The sequence below is a fragment of the Terrapene carolina genome, unplaced genomic scaffold (assembly GCF_002925995.2).
Source record: "Terrapene carolina triunguis isolate 2854851 unplaced genomic scaffold, T_m_triunguis-2.0 Scaffold67, whole genome shotgun sequence".
Taxonomy (NCBI): Eukaryota; Metazoa; Chordata; order Testudines; family Emydidae; genus Terrapene; species Terrapene triunguis.
This window is the reverse complement of record NW_020664418.1, coordinates 3,297,249-3,318,278: the sequence shown is the minus strand read 5'-3', so window position 1 is coordinate 3,318,278 and position 21,030 is coordinate 3,297,249. Positions and strand designations below refer to the sequence as shown.

The 21,030-nt window shown below is 48.1% G+C and overlaps 1 protein-coding gene across 1 annotated transcript in view; it reads left to right on the top strand.

Moving 5' to 3' along the window:
* Positions 1 to 21,030, top strand: part of IFT140 (intraflagellar transport 140) — a 230,836-nt gene that overhangs the window by 110,235 nt on the left and 99,571 nt on the right. The window contains exon 15 of the mRNA XM_024219009.2: positions 934 to 1,064. Coding sequence (XP_024074777.1) covers positions 934 to 1,064 — 131 coding nt within the window. The remainder of the gene's footprint in view (positions 1 to 933; positions 1,065 to 21,030) is intronic.

Below are 21,030 nucleotides of genomic sequence, written 5' to 3'. Positions count from 1 at the left end.
ACACCCTTCTGTTCTCCAGATCAGCTCTGGTGACAGGCCTGTCTGTTGTTCTTTGTAGGGAGTCCCCAGTGATGTAGACTTGCCTCTTGTTGTTGGCATGATTGTCCGGCCTTCCCTCTTTTGTTCTTTTTGGCTGCAAGACTTCTTGCAATCTTCTGCGAGTTGTCCTCTATCCTCCTGGGTCTCTGAACTCTGGCTAGCTCCATTGTCTCTTCCCCTCTTCTTGTAGGACTAGTCACTCTTCTCTTCTTTCTTGCTCTCCCATTTTCTGTTACTGCCTGCCTCTCCCCTTCATTTTCCAACTCAGCAAACCTGTTCCTCAGCTCTATTTCTCCTTCACTAGCTGGTCTTGTCCTCTGCCTTATTCTCGTAGTCACATGCTTCCATTGTCCACTTTCTTTATCCAGCAGTCTATCCTCACAGTTCCCTGGTCCAGCATGCATCTGCAATTCATGATGTTTCCTTTCAGCCTCCTCTCTCTTTCTCTCCATCACCTGCTCAAATCTCTTTTGAAACTCAGCTATGGTTTCTAGCTGCAACTCCAAACCTCAGATCTTCTCTTCCATCAGCTCTATCAGGTGGCACTTCATACACACAAAGCACCTTTCCAATACCCTCTCCAGAATAATGTACATCCCCACAACTTCCATATCCAGTCATCTTCACTGTCTTTTCCATTCCTTGGGTCACTACCACTTCTGCCTCTATAGCTGCCATAGCCTTCCCTACTAAGCTACTGTGAAGAAGTAAAAAAGAATCCCAAAAACACACACCCCCAGCTAAATCCCCCATTCAGACTCCTTTGTTTTCAGGTGTTTGTTGGCTCCTGTGCTGTTTACTGGCCTGTGGGCTGCCTTTATAGGCCAGCTGAATTTTACCTTGCTGGTCTCTTCTACTGCCGGCTCTAACTCTTTCTCTTTTCCCCTTCCATAGGCTGATGAGAGTCTTGATTCTAAGATCTGTTTCTATGATATTGAAATGGACACAGTCACACTCTTTGATTTCAAGGCTGGACGAGGGGATGGTGGAGCCGTGCCCTCCTACTCTGGACAAGAACCTGAAAAGTAAGAAAACTTCATTTTGGAAAGTCTGGCTTGTGGCTTTAGGATAGGAATCTAAGGCCTGGACTACACTGGGGGGGGGGGGGTGTCGATGTAAGATACGCAACTTCAGCTACGGGAATACCGTAGCTGAAGTCGACATATCTTATTCCGACTTACCTCCCGTCCTCACGGCGCGGGATCGACGACCGCAGCTCCCCCGTCGACTCCGCTACCGCCGCTCGCTCCGTTGGAGTTCCGGAATCGACGGGGAGCGCGTCCAGGGATCGATATATCACGTCTTAACGAGACTCGATATATCGATTCCAGATAAATCGATCGCTACCCGCCGATACTGCGGGTAGTCTGGATGTACCCTAATTTACCAAAACAAGACATTCCTTGATGCTGGAAGAACTCTGCACAAACTAGCGAGTTGCTCTGCTTTAACTAAATTTATTTTTTTAACTGATTTTACTTAAATCGGGGCAAAAACTGTGTGTAGATAAATCTTGTTGGGGCTTGCTTTCTCTGCCTTTTAGTGGGACATTTTGTTGATAACTACATTTATCCCTGTTATTACATATGTAAATTTGAAATAGTAACAGAATTATGGCTGACTAGTGTCTAGAGACATCACATTTTATTTTCACAGAACGATTGGACCTCTAAATTCTTGCTGCCCAAGTTTACAGTGGTGGGGAGTGTTGTGAAGATTGCATGCTCAGACCTTAAAGAGATATTAGTGACTTGTGCCATACACATTGCGTTCTCAGAATAGTATGCCAAGTATGTGGGGACCCATCCACTTCCCCAAGCAGAGTCTAGAGTGTAGGAAGGGAATGGGAGGGCATCCTGGAGATCCTAACAAAGGAAAAGCATAACATCCAGATCCTCATCAAAATGTTTTCATTTCAGGGAAAAACTTGAATGAAATGCATGCATTTACATCTGTTTAAATTTAATGTTTTGGTTTTCAAACTACACCATCTAGCAATAAGTAATAGGTTAGAAATTTTGGTCAGAAGGCAGTGGCATGCAGTGAACCGAGAGTGAGGCTCAGAATATGGTGGAATGATATAGGTCCAGATTTCTATTTAGCCCTTCAGAAATGTACGTTGTGGTTCCTCGCTTGTGCCAAGCCACTTTTGAAATACAGGTTTCTGTCTTCAGCAATCGTTCCAGTAGGTATTACAGACAAGCATGCAATTATTGACATCAGCTCTGAAAAATGAGAGGTTCCTGGGAGTGCCCAGCTTATTCGTGAATGCACAGAAGGCAGAATTTGAGTCCCTTAGGTTTTAGTTAGTCATCCAGATAAATACAGCAACAGGGCAAATTTGAGGATGGTGGAAGCTTTAAACTGTAGCATTCTGTTCAGCCTGGCACAGGTGACTGTAAAACTGGAGGATTTGTGTCAGCTGGTATGCAAGTAGAGAAAACACATTGGCATCATCTGACATTTATGCTTTTGGTGTGTAGCATCCTGAAATGAGAGTGAGAGCATCAAACAATTAAAAAAGCAATAATAATAATTAATAAATAACCCACTCTGCTTCCCCCTTCCCCTCCTCCTGAAGGCAATAAAATCTCTTCCAGTGTCACTGTTGCAGATTTTTCAGATGCAGCCCAGTGTGGCAGGAGCCATTCAGATTTCAACCTTTTGCCAGGATTCTTTTGCAAGATGTAAGAATGATTAGTGCACTAAAAACTTAGCAACCCTCCACCCCCCAAATTCAAATGTTTCAAATGGGAAAATCTGATACATTGTGGCAGTAAAATCTAAAAACTCCCAATTTTTCACATAAACCATAATCTTGTTTTGTTTTTGAGCCTAGGGATTAATTAGGGTTACCATATTGCAGTCCTGGAAAAAGAGGACACTCCAAGGGGCCCTGGCCCCGCCCCAACTCCGCCCCTTCCCTGCCCCAACTCCGCCCCTTCCCCTGAACGCTCCGCCCCCTACTCTTCCCCCTCCCCTGCTTCCCGCGAATCAAATGTTCAGAGAACGCAGTGGTCTCTAGTAGTCAAAGACCCTTCTTCCCCGTCCCCTCCAGTCTATGTCTATCCTATTGCTGTCTAACCCGCCCCAGCTCCTCATCTGATTTCAACTGCCCCCCACTACCGCTCTGGATTCCTTGTCCCAGTTTCCTGGTCCTGTCTCACTCTCCTCTCTCCCCGCCCCCATCCCTCAGATGGGATGTTCGTTCCAGATTGGCAAAATTATAAGGCTTCCCAACATTTCAACACTTCCCATTCTAAATTTTCGGTTGCTTAACTATAGGCTAGTTCTGCCTACAACAAAGCATATTCAGAACCTCTGATTAAAGGGATTATAAGTGTAGCAACCTCCATCATAACTAGTCACCAAAGATTGAACCCGAGCCATCCAGACTTAAAAGCATGAGCTTCTACTACTTGAGTTCAAGCTATAACTCCCTTAGCTGGCAGCTATACAGTTATCCTCTAAAAATCCACCACAGGAGGGCACAAAACACATGTTGGACAGTGAATTACAAAAGTGCCAAATATTATTATTAGACCTGCAATACTTTTCACAATGAACATCAGCGGGGGATAAACTGGGAGTTTAAGAATATTTGGAAAACAATTTTAGAATAACATTCAGTGCTGATTTTATTTCAGCCCACATCTTAATAGTTTTGAATTCAAGATCACAATTTTCAGCTCAGTTGGTCTGAACATGCAGAGCTTTAAAATTGCTATACTCTAAACTGTATATTAACTACAATTTTATAAACCTGCATGTCAGAGAACTGTGTGCCACTACTACTAGACAGTGGCACAAGGCAATTCAGTGTGAATCACAAAAATGTAGGACTGGAAGGGACATCAACAGGTCATCTAGTCAAACCCCTGCACTGAGGCAGGACTGAGTAATAACAACTAGACCATCCTTGACAGGTGTTTGTCTAACCTCTTAAAAAACTCCAATGACTGCTATTCCATAACCTCTCTAGGTAATTTGTCCAGTGCTTAACTACCTTTACAGTTAGGAAGTTTTTCCTAATGTCTAACCTAACTCTCCCTTGCTACAATTTAAGCCCATTGCTTCTTTTTCATGCATGTCCTGAGTGGGACGGGGGTGGGTCCAGGCAGTGGGATTGGGGGGAGGGAGGTCGAGGGAGTCGGTGGGTGTGTGGGGATGGACCGGGGGAAGCAGGGTGGAGGAACTGAGGGGGACTGGGGGAGGCTGAGGGGGATGGGACAGGACTGGGATGGGGGGAGTAGGGTAGGGGCTGAGGGGAGCATGAATGGGACAGGGTAGAGAGAGCTGTGTAGAGTGGGGTGGGGCGGGGGAGACAATGGGGCTGCGCTGGGGAGGGTTGGGGAGAGGGACAGGGTCTGGAGGGGATGAGACAGAGGGGAGCAGTACTGGAATGGTGGGAAGTTGAGGGGGTGGGACAGCAGGGGGAGCGATGGGGGTGGGATGACGGGAGAGGCTGAAGAAGAGATTTGGGGTAGGGCAAGGCTGAGGGCAGTGGGTTGGGGGGAGCAGGGGGACTGTGGGGGAGGCTGTTGGAACGGGGGCAGGGACTGAGGGCAGTGGGTTCGGGGTGGGAGGTACAGGGGGGCCTGTGGGGGAGGCTGAGGGAACAGGGTCAGGGTGGGGCCTGAGGGCAGTGGGTCTGAGGGGAGCCCCCACCAGAGGGACCTGCCAGGGGGCCAGGTGAGCCCAGCAGCGCTTACCTGGAGCGGCTCCCAGGAAGCATCCAGCAGGCAGGTCCCTCCCAGTCCCTCTGGCCCCTTCCTAGGGTTGGGTCAGGTGGAGGGGAGGGGGGAGCTCTCTGCCCGGCGACCGCTGCCTGCTGCCGGAGTCTACAGGCCCCGCCCCGCTGCAGCACGCAGGGGAGTGAGACCTCCCTGCCTCTCTGTGTGCCGGGGCAGGGGGAGGGCTGCGCTCTGCAGGCTCCTGCCGGCCAGGCGGGGGGCCCCGTGGGCTGGCGCCGCCGTGCCGGGAGCTCTCAGCTGCGCGCTGCCCCAGGGCCCAGGGAGGAAAGGTGAGTGGCGCCGGCGGCGCCGGCTTGCTGCGGTTCCCCCAGCGCGGCTGCCCTGTCCTCGCTTTTGGGTCTTTAAATAGCCGTCCGGGGGGAAATCCTGGACATTTTTAGCTTTTTACAAATTCCCCCCGGACGGCTATTTAAAGACCCAAAAGCCGGACATGTCCGGGGAAACCCGGACATATGGTAACCCTAGATTAATTGTCATGAGTTAGATTGTGGAGAGAGGTGTTAAGGTGTCTTTCTGCTTTGTTTTAAATCCTTCCCTTCCCCCTCTCATTCTGGGGGCACTGGTAAAGGAGAAAAATAATTACTGCTGAGGCCTCTGTTTTCTCTCTCCCTTTACACTGATACTTAGCATTTAAGGTCATGCTTTGTTTTCAAAGCACTATGCAAACATTAATTAACCCTCACAGGTATTGTGAATCTACCTAGGATTTTATATGGCCCTGATCTTGGTGCTATGTAAATGCCTGAGGTATGCAAGTAAGTGTTAGCTCCCATTTTGCAGATGGTGGAAGTGAAGCATAGAAAGTGATTGACTTTCCCAAGGCTGCACAAAACGTCATTGGCAAAGCCATGATAAAAATGCGGGAGTTCCTGGCTTACTGCTCTGTGCTCAGTCCACTAGACCACAACACCTCGCTGTTTTTTTTAAAATGCTGAGTTTAGTACTTGTGAAAAGTGCTAATTTTGACACACCTAGAGAAGTCTCCTATTTGCAGCCTGAGTACTGAGTAAGCAGCTGCAGCAGTGCTGGCTCCCTCATTGTGTCTCAACTTCGACATAAAGGAACCACCTCTCTGGATCAGAGGGCAGATCTGACTTCATGGCATGTTCATTCCTTGATCTCTTGGCTCAGATCCCCAATGATGGTACATATTTTGTTTAGTTTTGTGCAAGAGATATGGTCTCTTTTCCATCAAGAACAGCAACTCATTTTGCATAGGCCACCAAACAGCCATCAGATGAGACCTCTTGATTGCTACTGAGCTGGATTTGAACCCGTGACTTAGATGGGTAAGACACTACATGTATGTCTATACTGCAGCTGAGAAGTGTAATTTTCAGTTTGCATAGACATACCTGCATTACCTCTTACTGAGGTAACATGCTAAAAATAGCAGTGAGGCCATGGCAGCTCATGCAAATCACCTGAATAAGTACCTAGGGCCTCTGATGGGTTTGTACTCAGGTGGCTAGCCTGAGCCACTGCCCATGCCACCACAGCCACACTGCTATTTTTAGCATGCTAGCTCTGAATGAGCTGGTGCATGCATGTCTATCTGAGTGAAGAATTACACCTCCCAGCAGCAGTGTAGATGTATCCTTAGTGTTTGCTGATTGGCTAAATGTTTATCTGCATTTGTGGTATCATTAGCTTTTATACACGGAAATGTTTAATGTTCCTGGTATTTAAAAAAAAAAAAAAAAAAAACAGGACAAACTAAAAGTGGTGCAGTGTCAGATAGATAATGTGCTAATGAAATGCTGTTTAGGAGGCATTGAAAATTGTGATTTGTACAGTTGATGTTGAAATGCAGTAGGTTTTATATTTGATGAGTAAGTGCAGATAAAGGAGGCTGTTTAACTCCTGTACTTCTCGCAGGATTATTCAATAGAATCATAGAATATTAGGGTTGGAAGAGACCTCAGGCGGTCATCTAGTCCAATCCCCTGCTCAAAGCAGGAATAAATCATCCCAGCCAAGGCTTTGTCAAGCCGGGCCTTAAAAACCTCTAAGGATGGAGATTCCTCCACCTCCCGAGGTAACCCATTCCAGTGCTTCACCACCCTCCTAGTGAAACAGTGTTTCCTAATATCCAACCTAGGCCTCCCCCACTGCAACTTGAGACCATTGCTTCTTGTTCTGTCATTTGCCACCACTGAGAAGAGCCTAGCTCCATCCTCTTTGGAACTCCCCTTCAGGTAGTTGAAGGCTGCTATCAAATTTCCCCCTCACTCTTCTGCAGACTAAATAACCCCAGTTCCCTCAGCCTCTCCTCGTAAGTCATGTGCCCCAGCTCCCTAATCGTTTTCGTTGCCCTCCGCTGGACTCTCTCCAATTTGTCCACATCCCTTCTGTAGTGGGGGGGCCCAAAACTGGACGCAATACTCCAGGTGTGGCCTCACCAGTGCCGAATAGAGGGGAATAATCACTTCCCTCGATCTGCTGGCAATGCTCCTACTAAATACAGCCCAATATGCTGTTGGCCTTCTTGGCAACAAGGGCACACTGCTGACTCATATATCCAGCTTCTCATCCACTATAATCTCCAGGTCCTTTTCTGCAGAACTGCTGCTTAGCCAGTTAGTCCCCAGCCTGTAGCAGTGCATGGGATTCTTCCTTCCTAAGTGCAGGACTCTGCACTTATTCATAGATTCATAGATTCTAGGACTGGAAGGGACCTCGAGAGGTCATCGAGTCCAGTCCCCTGCCCGCATGGCAGGACCAAATACTGTCTAGACCATCCCTGATAGACATTTATCTAACCTACTCTTAAATATCTCCAGAGATGGAGATTCCACAACCTCCCTAGGCAATTTATTCCAGTGTTTAACCACCCTGACAGTTAGGAACTTTTTCCTAATGTCCAACCTAGACCTCCCTTGCTGCAGTTTAAGCCCATTGCTTCTTGTTCTATCCTCAGAGGCTAAGGTGAACAAGTTTTCTCCCTCCTCCTTATGACACCCTTTTAGATACCTGAAAACTGCTATCATGTCCCCTCTCAGTCTTCTCTTTTCCAAACTAAACAAACCCAATTCTTTCAGCCTTCCTTCATAGGTCATGTTCTCAAGACCTTTAATCATTCTTGTTGCTCTTCTCTGGACCCTTACCAATTTCTCCACATCTTTCTTGAAATGCGGTGCCCAGAACTGGACGCAATACTCCAGCTGAGGCCTAACCAGAGCAGAGTAGAGCGGAAGAATGACTTCTCGTGTCTTGCTCACAACACACCTGTTAATACATCCCAGAATCACGTTTGCTTTTTTTGCAACAGCATCACACTGTTGACTCATATTTAGCTTGTGGTCCACTATAACCCCTAGATCCCTTTCTGCCGTACTCCTTCCTAGACAGTCTCTTCCCATTCTGTATGTGTGAAACTGATTTTTTCTTTCTAAGTGGAGCACTTTGCATTTGTCTTTGTTAAACTTCATCCTGTTTAACTCAGACCATTTCTCCAATTTGTCCAGATCATTTTGAATTATGACCCTGTCCTCCAAAGCAGTTGCAATCCCTCCCAGTTTGGTATCATCCGCAAACTTAATAATCGTACTTTCTATACCAATATCTAAGTCGTTAATGAAGATATTGAACAGAGCCGGTCCCAAAACAGACCCCTGCGGAACCCCACTCGTTATGCCTTTCCAGCAGGATTGGGAACCATTAACAACAACTCTCTGAGTACAGTTACCCAGCCAGTTATGCACCCACCTTATAGTAGCCCCATCTAAATTGTATTTGCCTAGTTTGTCGATAAGAATATCATGCGAGACCGTATCAAATGCCTTACTAAAGTCTAGGTATACCACATCCACAGCTTCTCCCTTATCCACAAGACTCGTTATCCTATCGAAGAAAGCTATCAGATTGGTTTGACATGATTTGTTCTTTACAAATCCATGCTGGCTGTTCCCTATCACCTTACCACCTTCCAAGTGTTTGCAGATGATTTCCTTAATTACTTGCTCCATTATCTTCCCTGGCACAGAAGTTAAACTAACTGGTCTGTAGTTTCCTGGGTTGTTTTTATTTCCCTTTTTATAGATGGGCACTATATTTGCCCTTTTCCAGTCTTCTGGAATCTCCCCCGTCTCCCATGATTTTCCAAAGATAATAGCTAGAGGCTCAGATACCTCCTCTATTAGCTCCTTGAGTATTCTAGGATGCATTTCATCAGGCCCTGGTGACTTGTCGGCATCTAACTTTTCTAAGTGATTTTTAACTTGTTCTTTTTTTATTTTATCTGCTAAACCTACCCCCTTCCCATTAGCATTCACTATGTTAGGCATTCCTTCAGACTTCTCGGTGAAGACCGAAACAAAGAAGTCATTTAGCATCTCTGCCATTTCCAAGTTTCCTGTTACTGTTTCTCCCTCTTCACTAAGCAGTGGGCCTACCCTGTCTTTGGTCTTCCTCTTGCTTCTAATGTATTGATAAAAAGTCTTCTTGTTTCCCTTTATTCCTGTAGCTAGTTTGAGCTCATTTTGTGCCTTTGCCTTTCTAATCTTGCCCCTGCATTCCTGTGTTGTTTGCCTATATTCATCCTTTGTAATCTGTCCTAGTTTCCATTTTTTATATGACTCCTTTTTATTTTTTAGATCATGCAAGATCTTGTGGTTAAGCCAAGGTGGTCTTTTGCCACATTTTCTATCTTTCCTAACCAGCGGAATAGCTTGCTTTTGGGCCCTTAATAGTGTCCCTTTGAAAAACTGCCAACTCTCCTCAGTTGTTTTTCCCCTCAGTCTTGATTCCCATGGGACCTTACCTATCAGCTCTCTGAGCTTACCAAAATCTGCCTTCCTGAAATCCATTGTCTGTATTTTGCTGTTCTCCCTTCTACCCTTCCTTAGAATTGCAAACTCTATGATTTCATGATCACTTTCACCCAAGCTGCCTTCTACTTTCAAATTCTCAACGAGTTCCTCCCTATTTGTTAAAATCAAGTCTAGAACAGCTTCACCCCTAGTAGCTTTTTCAACCTTCTGAAATAAAAAGTTGTCTGCAATGCAGTCCAAGAATTTGTTGGATAGTCTGTGCCCCGCTGTGTTATTTTCCCAACATATATCCGGATAGTTGAAGTCCCCCATCACTACCAAATCTTGGGCTTTGGATGATTTTGTTAGTTGTTTAAAAAAAGCCTCATCCACCTCTTCCACCTGGTTAGGTGGCCTGTAGTAGATTCCTAGCATGACATCACCCTTGTTTTTTACCTCTTTTAGCCTAACCCAGAGACTCTCAACACGTCCATCTCCTATGTCCATCTCTACCTCAGTCCAAGTGTGTACATTTTTAATATATAAGGCAACACCTCCTCCCTTTTCCCCCTGTCTATCCTTCCTGAGCAAGCTGTATCCATCCACACCAACATTCCAATCATGTGTATTATCCCACCAAGTTTCAGTGATGCCAACAATGTCATAGTTGTATTTATTTATTAGCACTTCCAGTTCTTCCTGCTTATTACCCATACTTCTCGCATTTGTATATAGGCATCTAAGATACTGGTTTGATCTTTCCTCCCAGTTTTGTCCTGACCCTCCTTTCTCTCTGCCAATATAGCCCACACTCCCTCTCGTTTCCAACCCATCTCCCAGGTCTCCATGTTCCCCACTTACCTGCGGGCTTTGCTCACCTGTCCCCGTCGAACCTAGTTTAAAGCCCTCCTCACTAGGTTAGCCAGTCTGTGTCCAAATAGGGTCTTTCCCCTCCTCGAAAGGTGAACGCCATCTCTGCCTAGCAGTCCTTCCTCAAATAGCATCCCATGGTGTAGGAAGCCAAAGCCCTCCTGGCGACACCATCTTCGCAGCCAGGCATTCACCTCTATGATGCATCTGTCTCTGCCTGGGCCCCTACCTTTGACAGGAAGAATCGAAGAGAATACCACCTGCGCTCCAAACTCCTTCACCCGTACTCCCAGAGCCCTGTAGTCACTCTTGATCCGCTCAGTGTCACACTGCGCAGTATCATTTGTGCCTACATGGATGAGTAGCATGGGGTAGTAGTCAGAGGGCTGGATAATCCTCGACAATGCCTCCGTAACGTCTCGGATACGGGCTCCCGGCAGGCAGCATACCTCCTGAGATGAAATGTCAGGGCGACAGATGGGCGCCTCCGTCCCCCTCAGCAGAGAGTCTCCGACCACCACTACCCTACATTTCCTATTCGCAGTGGTGGCAGCAGACCTCCCAGCCTTAGGGGTACGAGGCTTCTCCTCCTTTACTGTAGGGGGCGATGCCTTCTTTCCTGTATCAGGAAGAGCATAACGGTTACCTATTACCACAGCGGGAGGGTTCGGAGCAGGGGTGGAGCACTGCCTGCTGCCAGAAGTAACCAGCTGCCAGTGTCCACCCTGAGCCATCCCCTCCTCCACCAGTGGTGTGTCAGCAGTCCTGTGTACTGGGACAGCTACCTCAGCTGTCTCCACATGGACACTGTCCAGGAATTGCTCGTGGATTCGGATGCTTCTCAACCTAGCCACCTCCTCCTGTAGCTCTCCCACCTGCTGCCTGAGAGATTCCACCAGCAGGCACCTTTCACATTGGATGGTCCCCCCAGCCTGGATATCAGTAAGTGGAAATTGCAAGTTACAGTCTCTGCAAAACCACACCAGGATCTGGGTAGAAGCATCCATGCTCAGGCGCTCTGTCTGGCTACAGGCGCAGGTGGAGGAGACAGAAGCAGTGCTGGCACAGGTGTTGCGGGTCTTCCTAACCATCGTAAGCCTCCCTCTGTCAAACTCCCGTCTGCAGCCCCCTGTCCGCTGAAAGGGTTGTTTAAGCAAGAAGTTTAAAGTTTTAAGGGGAATAACGGGAAAACAGATAGAACCGGCAAGGGACCCTCACCCCTTCCCACTCCCCTTCCCAACTCCCTTGCGAAACTCCCTGTTAGCAGCCCCTGGTCGCAAAAGCTCCCTGGTCGCTTGTGCGCTGCTTTATAAAGCCCTGGCCTGTATGAATGCCCCGCCCACTGATTAAGGCTCAGCCAATTACCAGAGGCTTCTAGGTTTCAAACCTTCCTTTGAAGCTCACAGCTTCCAACTGCCAGCCACAGCACACGGTCCTTCAAACAAACAAACAAACAGACTGACAAACACAAGCTCAGCACACAGCAAGTAACCCCCAAACACAACAAACACACACTACAGACAGTCACTTACCCCAAAAGGGTGCTATATTGCTCCTCCTTCACCTGGAGAACTCCCTTTTGAAACTCCCTGTTAACAGCCCCTGTTCGCAAAAGCTCCCTGGTCGCTTGTGCACTGCTTTATAAAGCTCTTGTCCTTGTTGAACCTCATCAGATTTCTTATGGCCCAATCCTCCAATTTGTCTAGGTCACTCTTGACCCTATCCCTACCCTCCAGCTTATCTACCTCTCCCCCCAGCTTAGTGTCATCTGTGAACTTGCTGAGGGTGCAGTTCATCCCATCATCCAGATCATTAATAAAGATGTTGAACAAGACCGACCCCTGAGGCACTCCGCTTGATACCAGCTGCCAGCTAGACATCGAGCCGTTGATCACTACCCATTGAGCCCAACAATCTAGCCAGCTTTCTAGCCACCTTATAGTCCATTCATCCAATCCATACTTATTGTGACAAAGTTCCTCCCCTGCCTTGGTGGGTCCTGTGCTTCTTGGTGGATTTGCTCTCCTCAGAGATTCACAGCAGCCTCCAGTTTGGCCACTTTTGCTAGTGGCTCAAACGTGCCGTTCACTCAGCTAACCTCATCACTGGCCAGCATGGGGAAAGGGAGGAGAACAACCCCGCAGTCTCTGCTGCCCACCTAGTGGGTCGGGAGATAGGCCAGGGACCTTCCCCTCTGGTGGGACCCACAGTCCAGGTCACCTCCTCTTGTCTCGAAGTGGAAGTTGAGGGGGATGGGGGGAACCCGGGCCCACCCTCTGCTCTGGGTTCCAGCCCAGGGCCCTGTGGATTGCAACTGTCTACAGTGTCTCTTGTAACAGCTGTGTGACAGCTACAATTCCCTGGGCTACTTCCCCATGGCCTCCTCCCAACACCTTCTTTATCCTCACCACAGGACCTTCCTCCTGATGTCTGATAACGCTTGTACTTCTCAGTCCTCCAGCAGTACGCCTACTCACTCTCAGCTTCTTGTGCCTCTTACTCCCAGCTCCTCACACGCGCCCCTCACTGACTGAAATGAGGTCCTATTTAAACCGGGTGCCCTGATTAGCCTGCCTGTCTTAATTGATTCTAGCAGCTTCTTAATTGGCTTCAGGTGTCCTAAGTAGCCTGTCTGCCTTAATTTGTTCCAGCAAGTTCCTGATTGTTCTGGAACTGCCCCTGTTACTTTACCCAGGGAAAAGGGACCTGCTTAACCTGGGGCTAATATATCTGCCTTCTATCACTCTTCTGTAGCCATCTGGCCCGACCCTGTCACATTATTTAACTTGCTGGCAAGAATATTGTGGGAGACCATATCAAAAACTTTGCTAAAGTCAAGATATATCACATCCACCGCTTTCTCCATATCCACAGAGCCAGTTATCTCGTCATAAAAAGCGATCAAGTTGGTCAGGCTTGACTTGCCCTTGGTGAATCTATGTTGACTGTTCCTGATCACCTTCCTCTTCTCCAAGTGCTTCAACATGGAGTAACCAGTCCGTTGTCTAATTCTGTCTCCAGCCTGCCCTGGTTTAGTGGGTGCTTTTCACCACCTCACTCCCCAGTCCTGTTGGCCTTGTGCTTCCTTGTCTTCTGGCTAGCTTAATCCACCTGACCTGCGTGTGCACAAGGAGCAAGTAGAAAGAAAGTTAGACTGATGAAATATGACCATAAGTCTCTGTGTTAATTGCATATTTCAGTCTGTATCTCAAAATGTTATTTGTGTGCTTGACTTCTAAGATGGTGATGTTTAAATTGAGAGTGTGATTCCCAATGCAGGGAGACATACTCGTGCTAGCTGTGATGGAGCTAATGGGGTAAAAATAGAGTGTGGCCATGGCAGCGCAGCCAGCCGATGGAGCTAGCAATCCCAAGCAGTGCCACTGAGAGCGGGTTTGGGCCCCGGTGAAAAACATTTTTCGAGCCCCCCAGCAAGGGCGGACCGGCTAAACAGGGCCGACGAGAGGCGCGGGGGAAGCCGGGCCCCGGGCCCCCTTCCGGACCGCAGGACCCCGGTAATTTGTACCGGCTTCCACCCCGCTCGTCGGCCCTGACCGAGTACATGCCTATGGCTTTGGACAGGTACATGCTCTGGGAGGCCAGCCCCTTCTGTTGGTCACACTGCCGTGACTACAGTCTGTTTTTAGTGTTGCTAGATCAATTAGAAGCCCTAAGGCCTTGTCTGCACACACAAATAGTTAAAGTGGTACAACCCCCCCACCCCTACCATCTCTTGGAGAGGTGAATTAAAAGACCCTTCCGTTGATGGAGGAAGCATCTACACTACAGTGGCACAGCTGCACCAATGTAGCTATGCCACTATAGTGGCTGTAGTGTGGACATACTCTTAGACACCTTTATACCCGTATTACTGTGTCCACACTTGGGTTGGACCAGATAACTATTTCAGTTAAAAAACAAACAAACACACAATTAGCCCAAAAAGTCACATTGGCACAAAAACTGTGTGTGGAGCAGGTCTCAGGCACCAGGAGGCTTCACATCTGAGGCCTGAAACAAAGCAGCAAACACAGGTGTCAGACCTGCAGGGTGTTCAGTGATTGGTATAATCTGGGTGATGTACTCAGGTCTGACCTAAGAATGGAAGAACTGTGAGATTCCAGCCCAGGGCAGGTAAGGCAAAAGGCTGACCACTGAGTTGGGTGCGCTCAGGATATGTGTACACTGCAAGTGAAGATGTTGTTCTAATGCAGATAGGTCTACCCATGCCAGCTTTAATCTAGTTAGCCTGAATAGTAATAGTAGTAAAGACATGGTGGTATGGGCTAGGAGCCTGAGTGCTACTGGGGGCCCTGGGCACATACTTGGGTTCTGTGTCTGCACTACAGCCTGTGCAGCCATATCTTTACTCTATTGTTACCCATGCTAGTCCAATTACACCTTCATTTGCTGTGTAGACATTGTGACGGTGTACTCCATAAGTCTTCATGGGAAAATGCTTATGAATATATATATGATATAACTGGAATATGTTTTATGCTACATATGCCATGTAATATATCTATGTAAAGGTTATGATCTACTGAATACATTCCTCTTATTTGTATGCATGTATCATTTTTGTACTTGAAGTTAGGAATATTGGCTGTATACTTGCTTGATTTCTATTGAGAATGGAATGTGCAAATTAAATGCCCAGTCAAGAACCACTTAAGCCAACAATGAACTCGAAGATGCCAGTCCACATCGGAGCTTTCCCAGGAATGTGGCGTGGCTGGTAAGAAACTCAGTCATGCATGGACATGTGACTGGCCCATGTGACTCCAAAACTCCATCTTGGAGCTGGACTTTGCATAGGAGAGAGGAGGGGGTCTCCCCGCACAAGAGAAAGTCTATTTGAGCCTGTGGGAGACCCCTCCATTTGGTCTTCAGCTGGCTAAAGAGACATCCTGGGTCTGTGTTGGAGCAGACTGGTGTTTCTGGCTCAACAAGACAGAGAGCTGGAGTCCCAAGCTGGCAGGGAAAGCAGGGGCAGAAGTAGTCTTGGCACATCAGTTGGCAGTTCCCAAGGGGGTTTCTGTGATCCAACCCGTCACAGACATACTCTCAGAGAAAGCAGAGGCAGACGGACAGGCAGCTAGCCTCGTAATTGTGACAGACACTGAGGTTAGTCACTGCAGTTGGAGTCCTTGGTTCCTTTCCTGAACACAGCTCCCTCTGTGCTGACTTTGTTTGCAAAAGTTAATCATCATTACCTATCTCCAAGAAGAGGAGATACCAGAGGGAAGATGAGAAGGCAGTCAAACCAAGTCTCTTCCCTTCACTATTAGATCTTACTCCTCGGGGAACATTATGCCAAAAAATTCAAATTCTGCACCAAAAAATGCAAAATTCTGCATATTTTATTTATCAAAATAATCCAATATAATCATACCAGTTTCACTTATTTTGGTAATTTATTTAAACTACCGTACAGAAAAAAAATCACAATAACTGTTCAGCATTTCCTAAACACGAAAGTTAAGTTAAAAATACTTGGTAACTAAGATCCTGCATTCCAGTTATAATCCTAGATTTTCGTTTAAATTACAGTACTTTTATTTTGGTGTTTGGTGTTCTGTAAAGTAGAATGTCACTTTAAATTGCTCAGATTTTCACACAAGAAAGTCATTTAGTTTTGCTAATCATTGTCCTGCATTTTTTTAAATGGATAAGTAAAATAGATCCTGAGCTGTAATCTAACCCCATTGTACCTCTCTGGCACAGGAAAAAAGCTAGAAAGCACATAGACCTTCCTAGCTGAGGATTCCATTACTCTCATTTACAATAAGGCTTCTTTACACCACTCTGCCAAGGTAAAGGAGCCTTAATTGACTAAGAATGGGAACAATTAACTAACAATGGAAACATTAGCAGCCTGCCTGTTTAGTTGTTACATTTCTGCTCTGCCTCAGGGACAGATCCTGCTTCACATAGCCCTACATCTCCAAGCCCAGGATGCAGCAACAGTGAAGAGAGCGAGAGAGTGAGTCTCTCTCACTCATTCGCAGGCAGGCAGGTGCCCAACCCGACCCCCTTAACATCTCTCCATGGATGCACACATGCATGCCTAGCCTCTCTCCTCCCCCCTGCGGTGATCTTCTCTCTGCTGCTGGCTGCTCCAAGCAGATGCACCCGGGCTGCCACGAAAGGGGCGTGTGTTCCCCACAGATTTCTTTTGCTCCCCCATTTTTCTGCGGGGGAGCCAAAAAATCTGCAGAAGCCAGCAGGAAGAGGACTCTGAAGCCTCATCGGTGTCACTCACCCTCTTCGGACGAAGAGGAAGAGGCATCGGGCCCTTCAAGCCAGTTGCTCTCAGCCAAGCACGGAGGAGCTCCTCCGGTATTGCCAACTGGTGCTTGGCCCCAGGGCTAGTGGCCTCTCCCATGGTAGTTCTGGAACCCTTGGGGGTTTCTGTGGGCACCTGGGACTCTCATCCAGTGCTCTGTGTCAGGCGCGTCAGACAGGTGACCGTCTCCGATCCTCCCCTGGTGTCGGACACGGGGTCGGAGCACAGTGCCCAGGAGCCTTCTACCGGGGTGGAGACTAACCCAGAGGTGGAAGTGGCACCCACTCTTCCCCCAGCCCCTGCCTCATCATCATCATTGTCTGATGAGGCAGTGGCGGGACCATCCCAGTCAGTGCTTCAGGACAATGCTAAGGCACATCAGGAGCTGCTAAAGAGGGTGGCAGCAAGCCTGGGCTTACAGGTGGAGGAGTTAGCAGAACCCTCAGATGGTCTGTTTGACATCCTGGCCGCGGTAGCCCTGTCCAAGGTGTCCCTGCCACATGATCAGAATATTTGTATATTCACGCTGCTCCAAATTCCTTCGTGGTATCTGTGGTCAACAAGAGAGAGAGACAGGTGCAACCTGGCTCGACTCCCAAAAATAAAGATGGCAAGAGGCTTCACTTGTTTGGGAGGAAGGTTTATTCATGTGCCAGCCTCCAGCTCAGAGTGGTTAAACACCAGGCCCTCCTTGGCAGATATGATTTTAATGTTTTTTAAATTGTCAAGTTTGCAGACGCACTGCCCAAGGACTCCAGTTCCTGGCTATCCTCGAGGAGGCAAAAATGGTGGCAAGAGCCTCTCTCTGGCGTTCCTGGGTTCGTTGGGTGGTGAAGAGGTTTACTTTAGCCACAGCTCCCAGAGTCTCAAGTCTCCCCCTGGGTCTCAACACGTACTGTAGGTAGGACATTCTGAGTTCTCGGAGTTTGTCCTTCCCACATCTCCCGGACTAGGTTGAGGATTCCCTGAGGCCGTCTCCCATATAGGAGCTCGAATGGGGAGAAGCCTATAGAGGATTGTGGGACTTTCCAACTGGCAAACAGGAGGGGCGGGGGATCAGCTGATCCCAATGGTGGAAGTCTTCTGGCATAAACCTTTTCAGCATCTGCTTCAGGGTTCGGTTGAAGCGTTCAACCAGGCCATCCATTTGCGGGTGATAAATGGAGGTACAGAGGCTCTTTATTCTCAAAAGCTCACAGACCTGTTTCATCAAGCGGGATGTGAAATTGGTGCCTTGGTCAGTGAGAATATCCTTGGGAACTCCTACTTGAGCAAAGGCTTTCAAAAGTTCCGTGCAATAGTCTTTGCATTGGTGTTATGGAGTGGGATCGCCTCTGGATAGCAAGTCGCATAATCAGCTATCACCAATAGGTGTTTGTATCTGGTGGTACTCTTTTCCAGGGGGCCGACAAGGTCTATCCCAATTCATTCAAAGGGGACATTGATGACAGGGAGAGGGACGAGGGGGGCTTTCATCCCCCTTTTGACCTGACTTGGTGGCATTCCAGGTAGGAGTCACAGAAGTTTTTAACTTCTTGATGTATGCCAGGCCAGAAGATGCAGTCTAAGATCCGAGCGAGAGTTTTCTCCTGTCCAGGGTGGCCTGTGGAGCGGATGGCATGGGCCAATCGCATGACTTCTCGCCGATGCGGCCGAGGGACAAGGAATTATGAACGGATTTCCCCCATCTGATGGTCCTTTTCCAGCCAATATAATCTTTCCTCTTGGAGCTCAAAGGGGATCTACAACCTCACCGTTAATCACTGGGAGTTGTTCAGAAGCATGGGTCAAGGTCTCATCCTCCCTCTGGTCCTTCACAAAATCCATCTCTCGGGTCAGTAACTCCCCTTCCAGGAGCAGGGTTTGTAATGTCTCCTGATTGGGCGGATCTTCCCGCAGCACTCCCTCTTAGTGGGAACCCCCTTCCCTGGGGTCCTGCTCCTCACCTACTCCCGCCAGGGTCACGGGCTGGGGTTCCCTGCCTGCCCTGGTTCCCTCGGACCTATCTTCCCCCAGGTACTTGGCCCCCTCACCCTTCCTGGCTTCTGGGCAGGGCAGTTGCTTGAGGACCCCAGACTTTATGTTCAGGCTGGGGTTGGAGGGCCTGGGGCTTCTCCCGGGCTCCTAGCCCTGGGCTCAAGGGCAGGCTGGGCCCCTGATAAGTGGGGGGCCTTGGTGAGCACCCTGTCTCGTTTCTGTCTCCCCTGGCTGGCTTCCCCCTTCTGTCAAGGGACCCCTCTGGAGTCCAGCAATGGCTCAGAAGTGGGGGTTAGAGCCATCTCAGCTGCCAGATAGTTTTCCATCAATCTCACAGCATCAGTAAGTCACTCTTTTCGATGTCTGTGTACCCAGTCCCTACCCCCTTTCAGGAGGATTTGGGCAAACTGCTCCACTAGGATGAGTTCGGCCACCTCTACTCTGGTCCGCCCTTTGGGCTTTAGCCATCTCCAACATAGATCTCACAGTTTCTTGTCGACAATCCGGGGTCGGGCCCCTGGAGGGTCCCTTTCCCCACAGAACCTCTGGCGGAAGGTCTCAGTAATGTCGAGGTAGTCCAAGATGGCTGCTCTGACCTGGGGTTAGTCTTGGGCACTCCCTGTATCCAGTCCCCAGTATGCAGCCTGCGCCGGTCCCATTAAGTAAGGTGCCAGCAGGATGGCCCACTGGTCAGGGGGTCATTGAGCAGCCGTAGCCATCTGCTCAAATGTTGTCAGAAAAGCCTTGGGGTCGTCTTCAGGGCCCATCTTTGTGAGCTTCACGGGTACCAGCAGGGCTCATGGGCTTGGGCCCGGGACCCCTGGGACTGCATTAATGCTACAACTTGTTGAACTAATCTTTGCTGTTGTTCCTGTTGTTGGGCCCCTAAGTCCCAAACCAGTTGCTGCTGCTGGGCGGCCATTTGCTGCAGGAGTTGTTGCTGCTGCTGCGCCACCTGCTGCTGTTGGTTCTCGGTCATCCATTTCAACAATCGTTCCAACTCCATTGTTGCTGGCTGACAAGCCCACGTTGTTCTAAACCAGGCTGTTTGGCCACCTAGGTCAATCAGTCTCCCCTTCTCTCAGGGGTGGGATCGAATGCCCGCGTTCTCCACCAGTTGTAATGGTCTCCACTCAAGATCTGGTTGGAAAGCGTGGCCTAGTGGTCAGGGCCACAACCCAGGACTGCCAAGGGGGGGTTCTGGGGAGGGGAGTGTAACGATGCTGCCTTTGGTGGGACACAACTGAGAGTATCAATTCAGGACAAATTGCTTAGAGCAAGGCAGTTACAGCCCAAAGCTGGAGTTCCTTTACTATTAAGGCACACCAAATCAGCCAAACAGAAGACTTGTGGTTAGCCGGTGGGGTAAAACCAAAGTCACACAAGCAATTTCCTTAGACACTCCAGTTTCCCAGTATCACCACCAGCAGCCACTTCTTATGGGGATGAATGGTTATGAACACCAATACCCCAGTAAGAGAGGGAAAAAAGGTTCTCCCGATCCCAAAGGGCCAAGCCCCAGACCCAGGTCAATATACAAATCAGATCTTACCCACAAATCACGCTGATGCCAATTCTTTAGAATCTAAAATCTAAAGGTTTATTCATAAAAAGAAAGAGAGATAGATGAGAGCTAAAATTGGTTAAATGGAATCAATTACATACAGTAACGGCAAAGTTCTTGGTTCAGGCTTGTAGCAGTGATTAGAAGACACTGCAGGTTCAAATCAAGTCTCTGGAGTACATCCACAGCTTGAATCGGTCTTTCAGTCCTTTGTTCAGAGCTTCAGTGTAGCAAAGTCCCTCCAGAGGTAAGAAGCAGGATTGAAGACAAAATGGAGGGGTTTCCAGGGCCTTTTATATTCTTTCTTTTGTGGGCGGAAACCTCTTTGTTCTCCTTTGCAAAATCACAGCAACAAGATGGAGTTTGTAGCCACCTGGGCAAGTCACATGTCCATGCATGACTCAGTTTGCAGGCGGCAGCCATTGCTCATATACTACCTTGAACGTCCCAGGAAGACTTCTAATATGTGGATTGGAGTCTCCCAAGGTCCATTGTCAGTTAAGTGTTTCTTGATTGGGCTCTTAATCTGCAAATTCCTTTCTCAAGAAGCTGACCAGATGCTTCACTAATGCTACTTAGAATCAAACACATGGAGATACAGGTACATAGGCAATATTCATAATTTCAACTACAAAAATTATACACACATACAGATAGCATAATTATAACCAGCAAATCATAACCTTTTTATAGACCCCTCACACAATAACCTTTGTACAATATTTGCTGCAAATATATAACAGTGGTTGCAACAATGATCTATATGGTCACAGTTTATGTCAATAA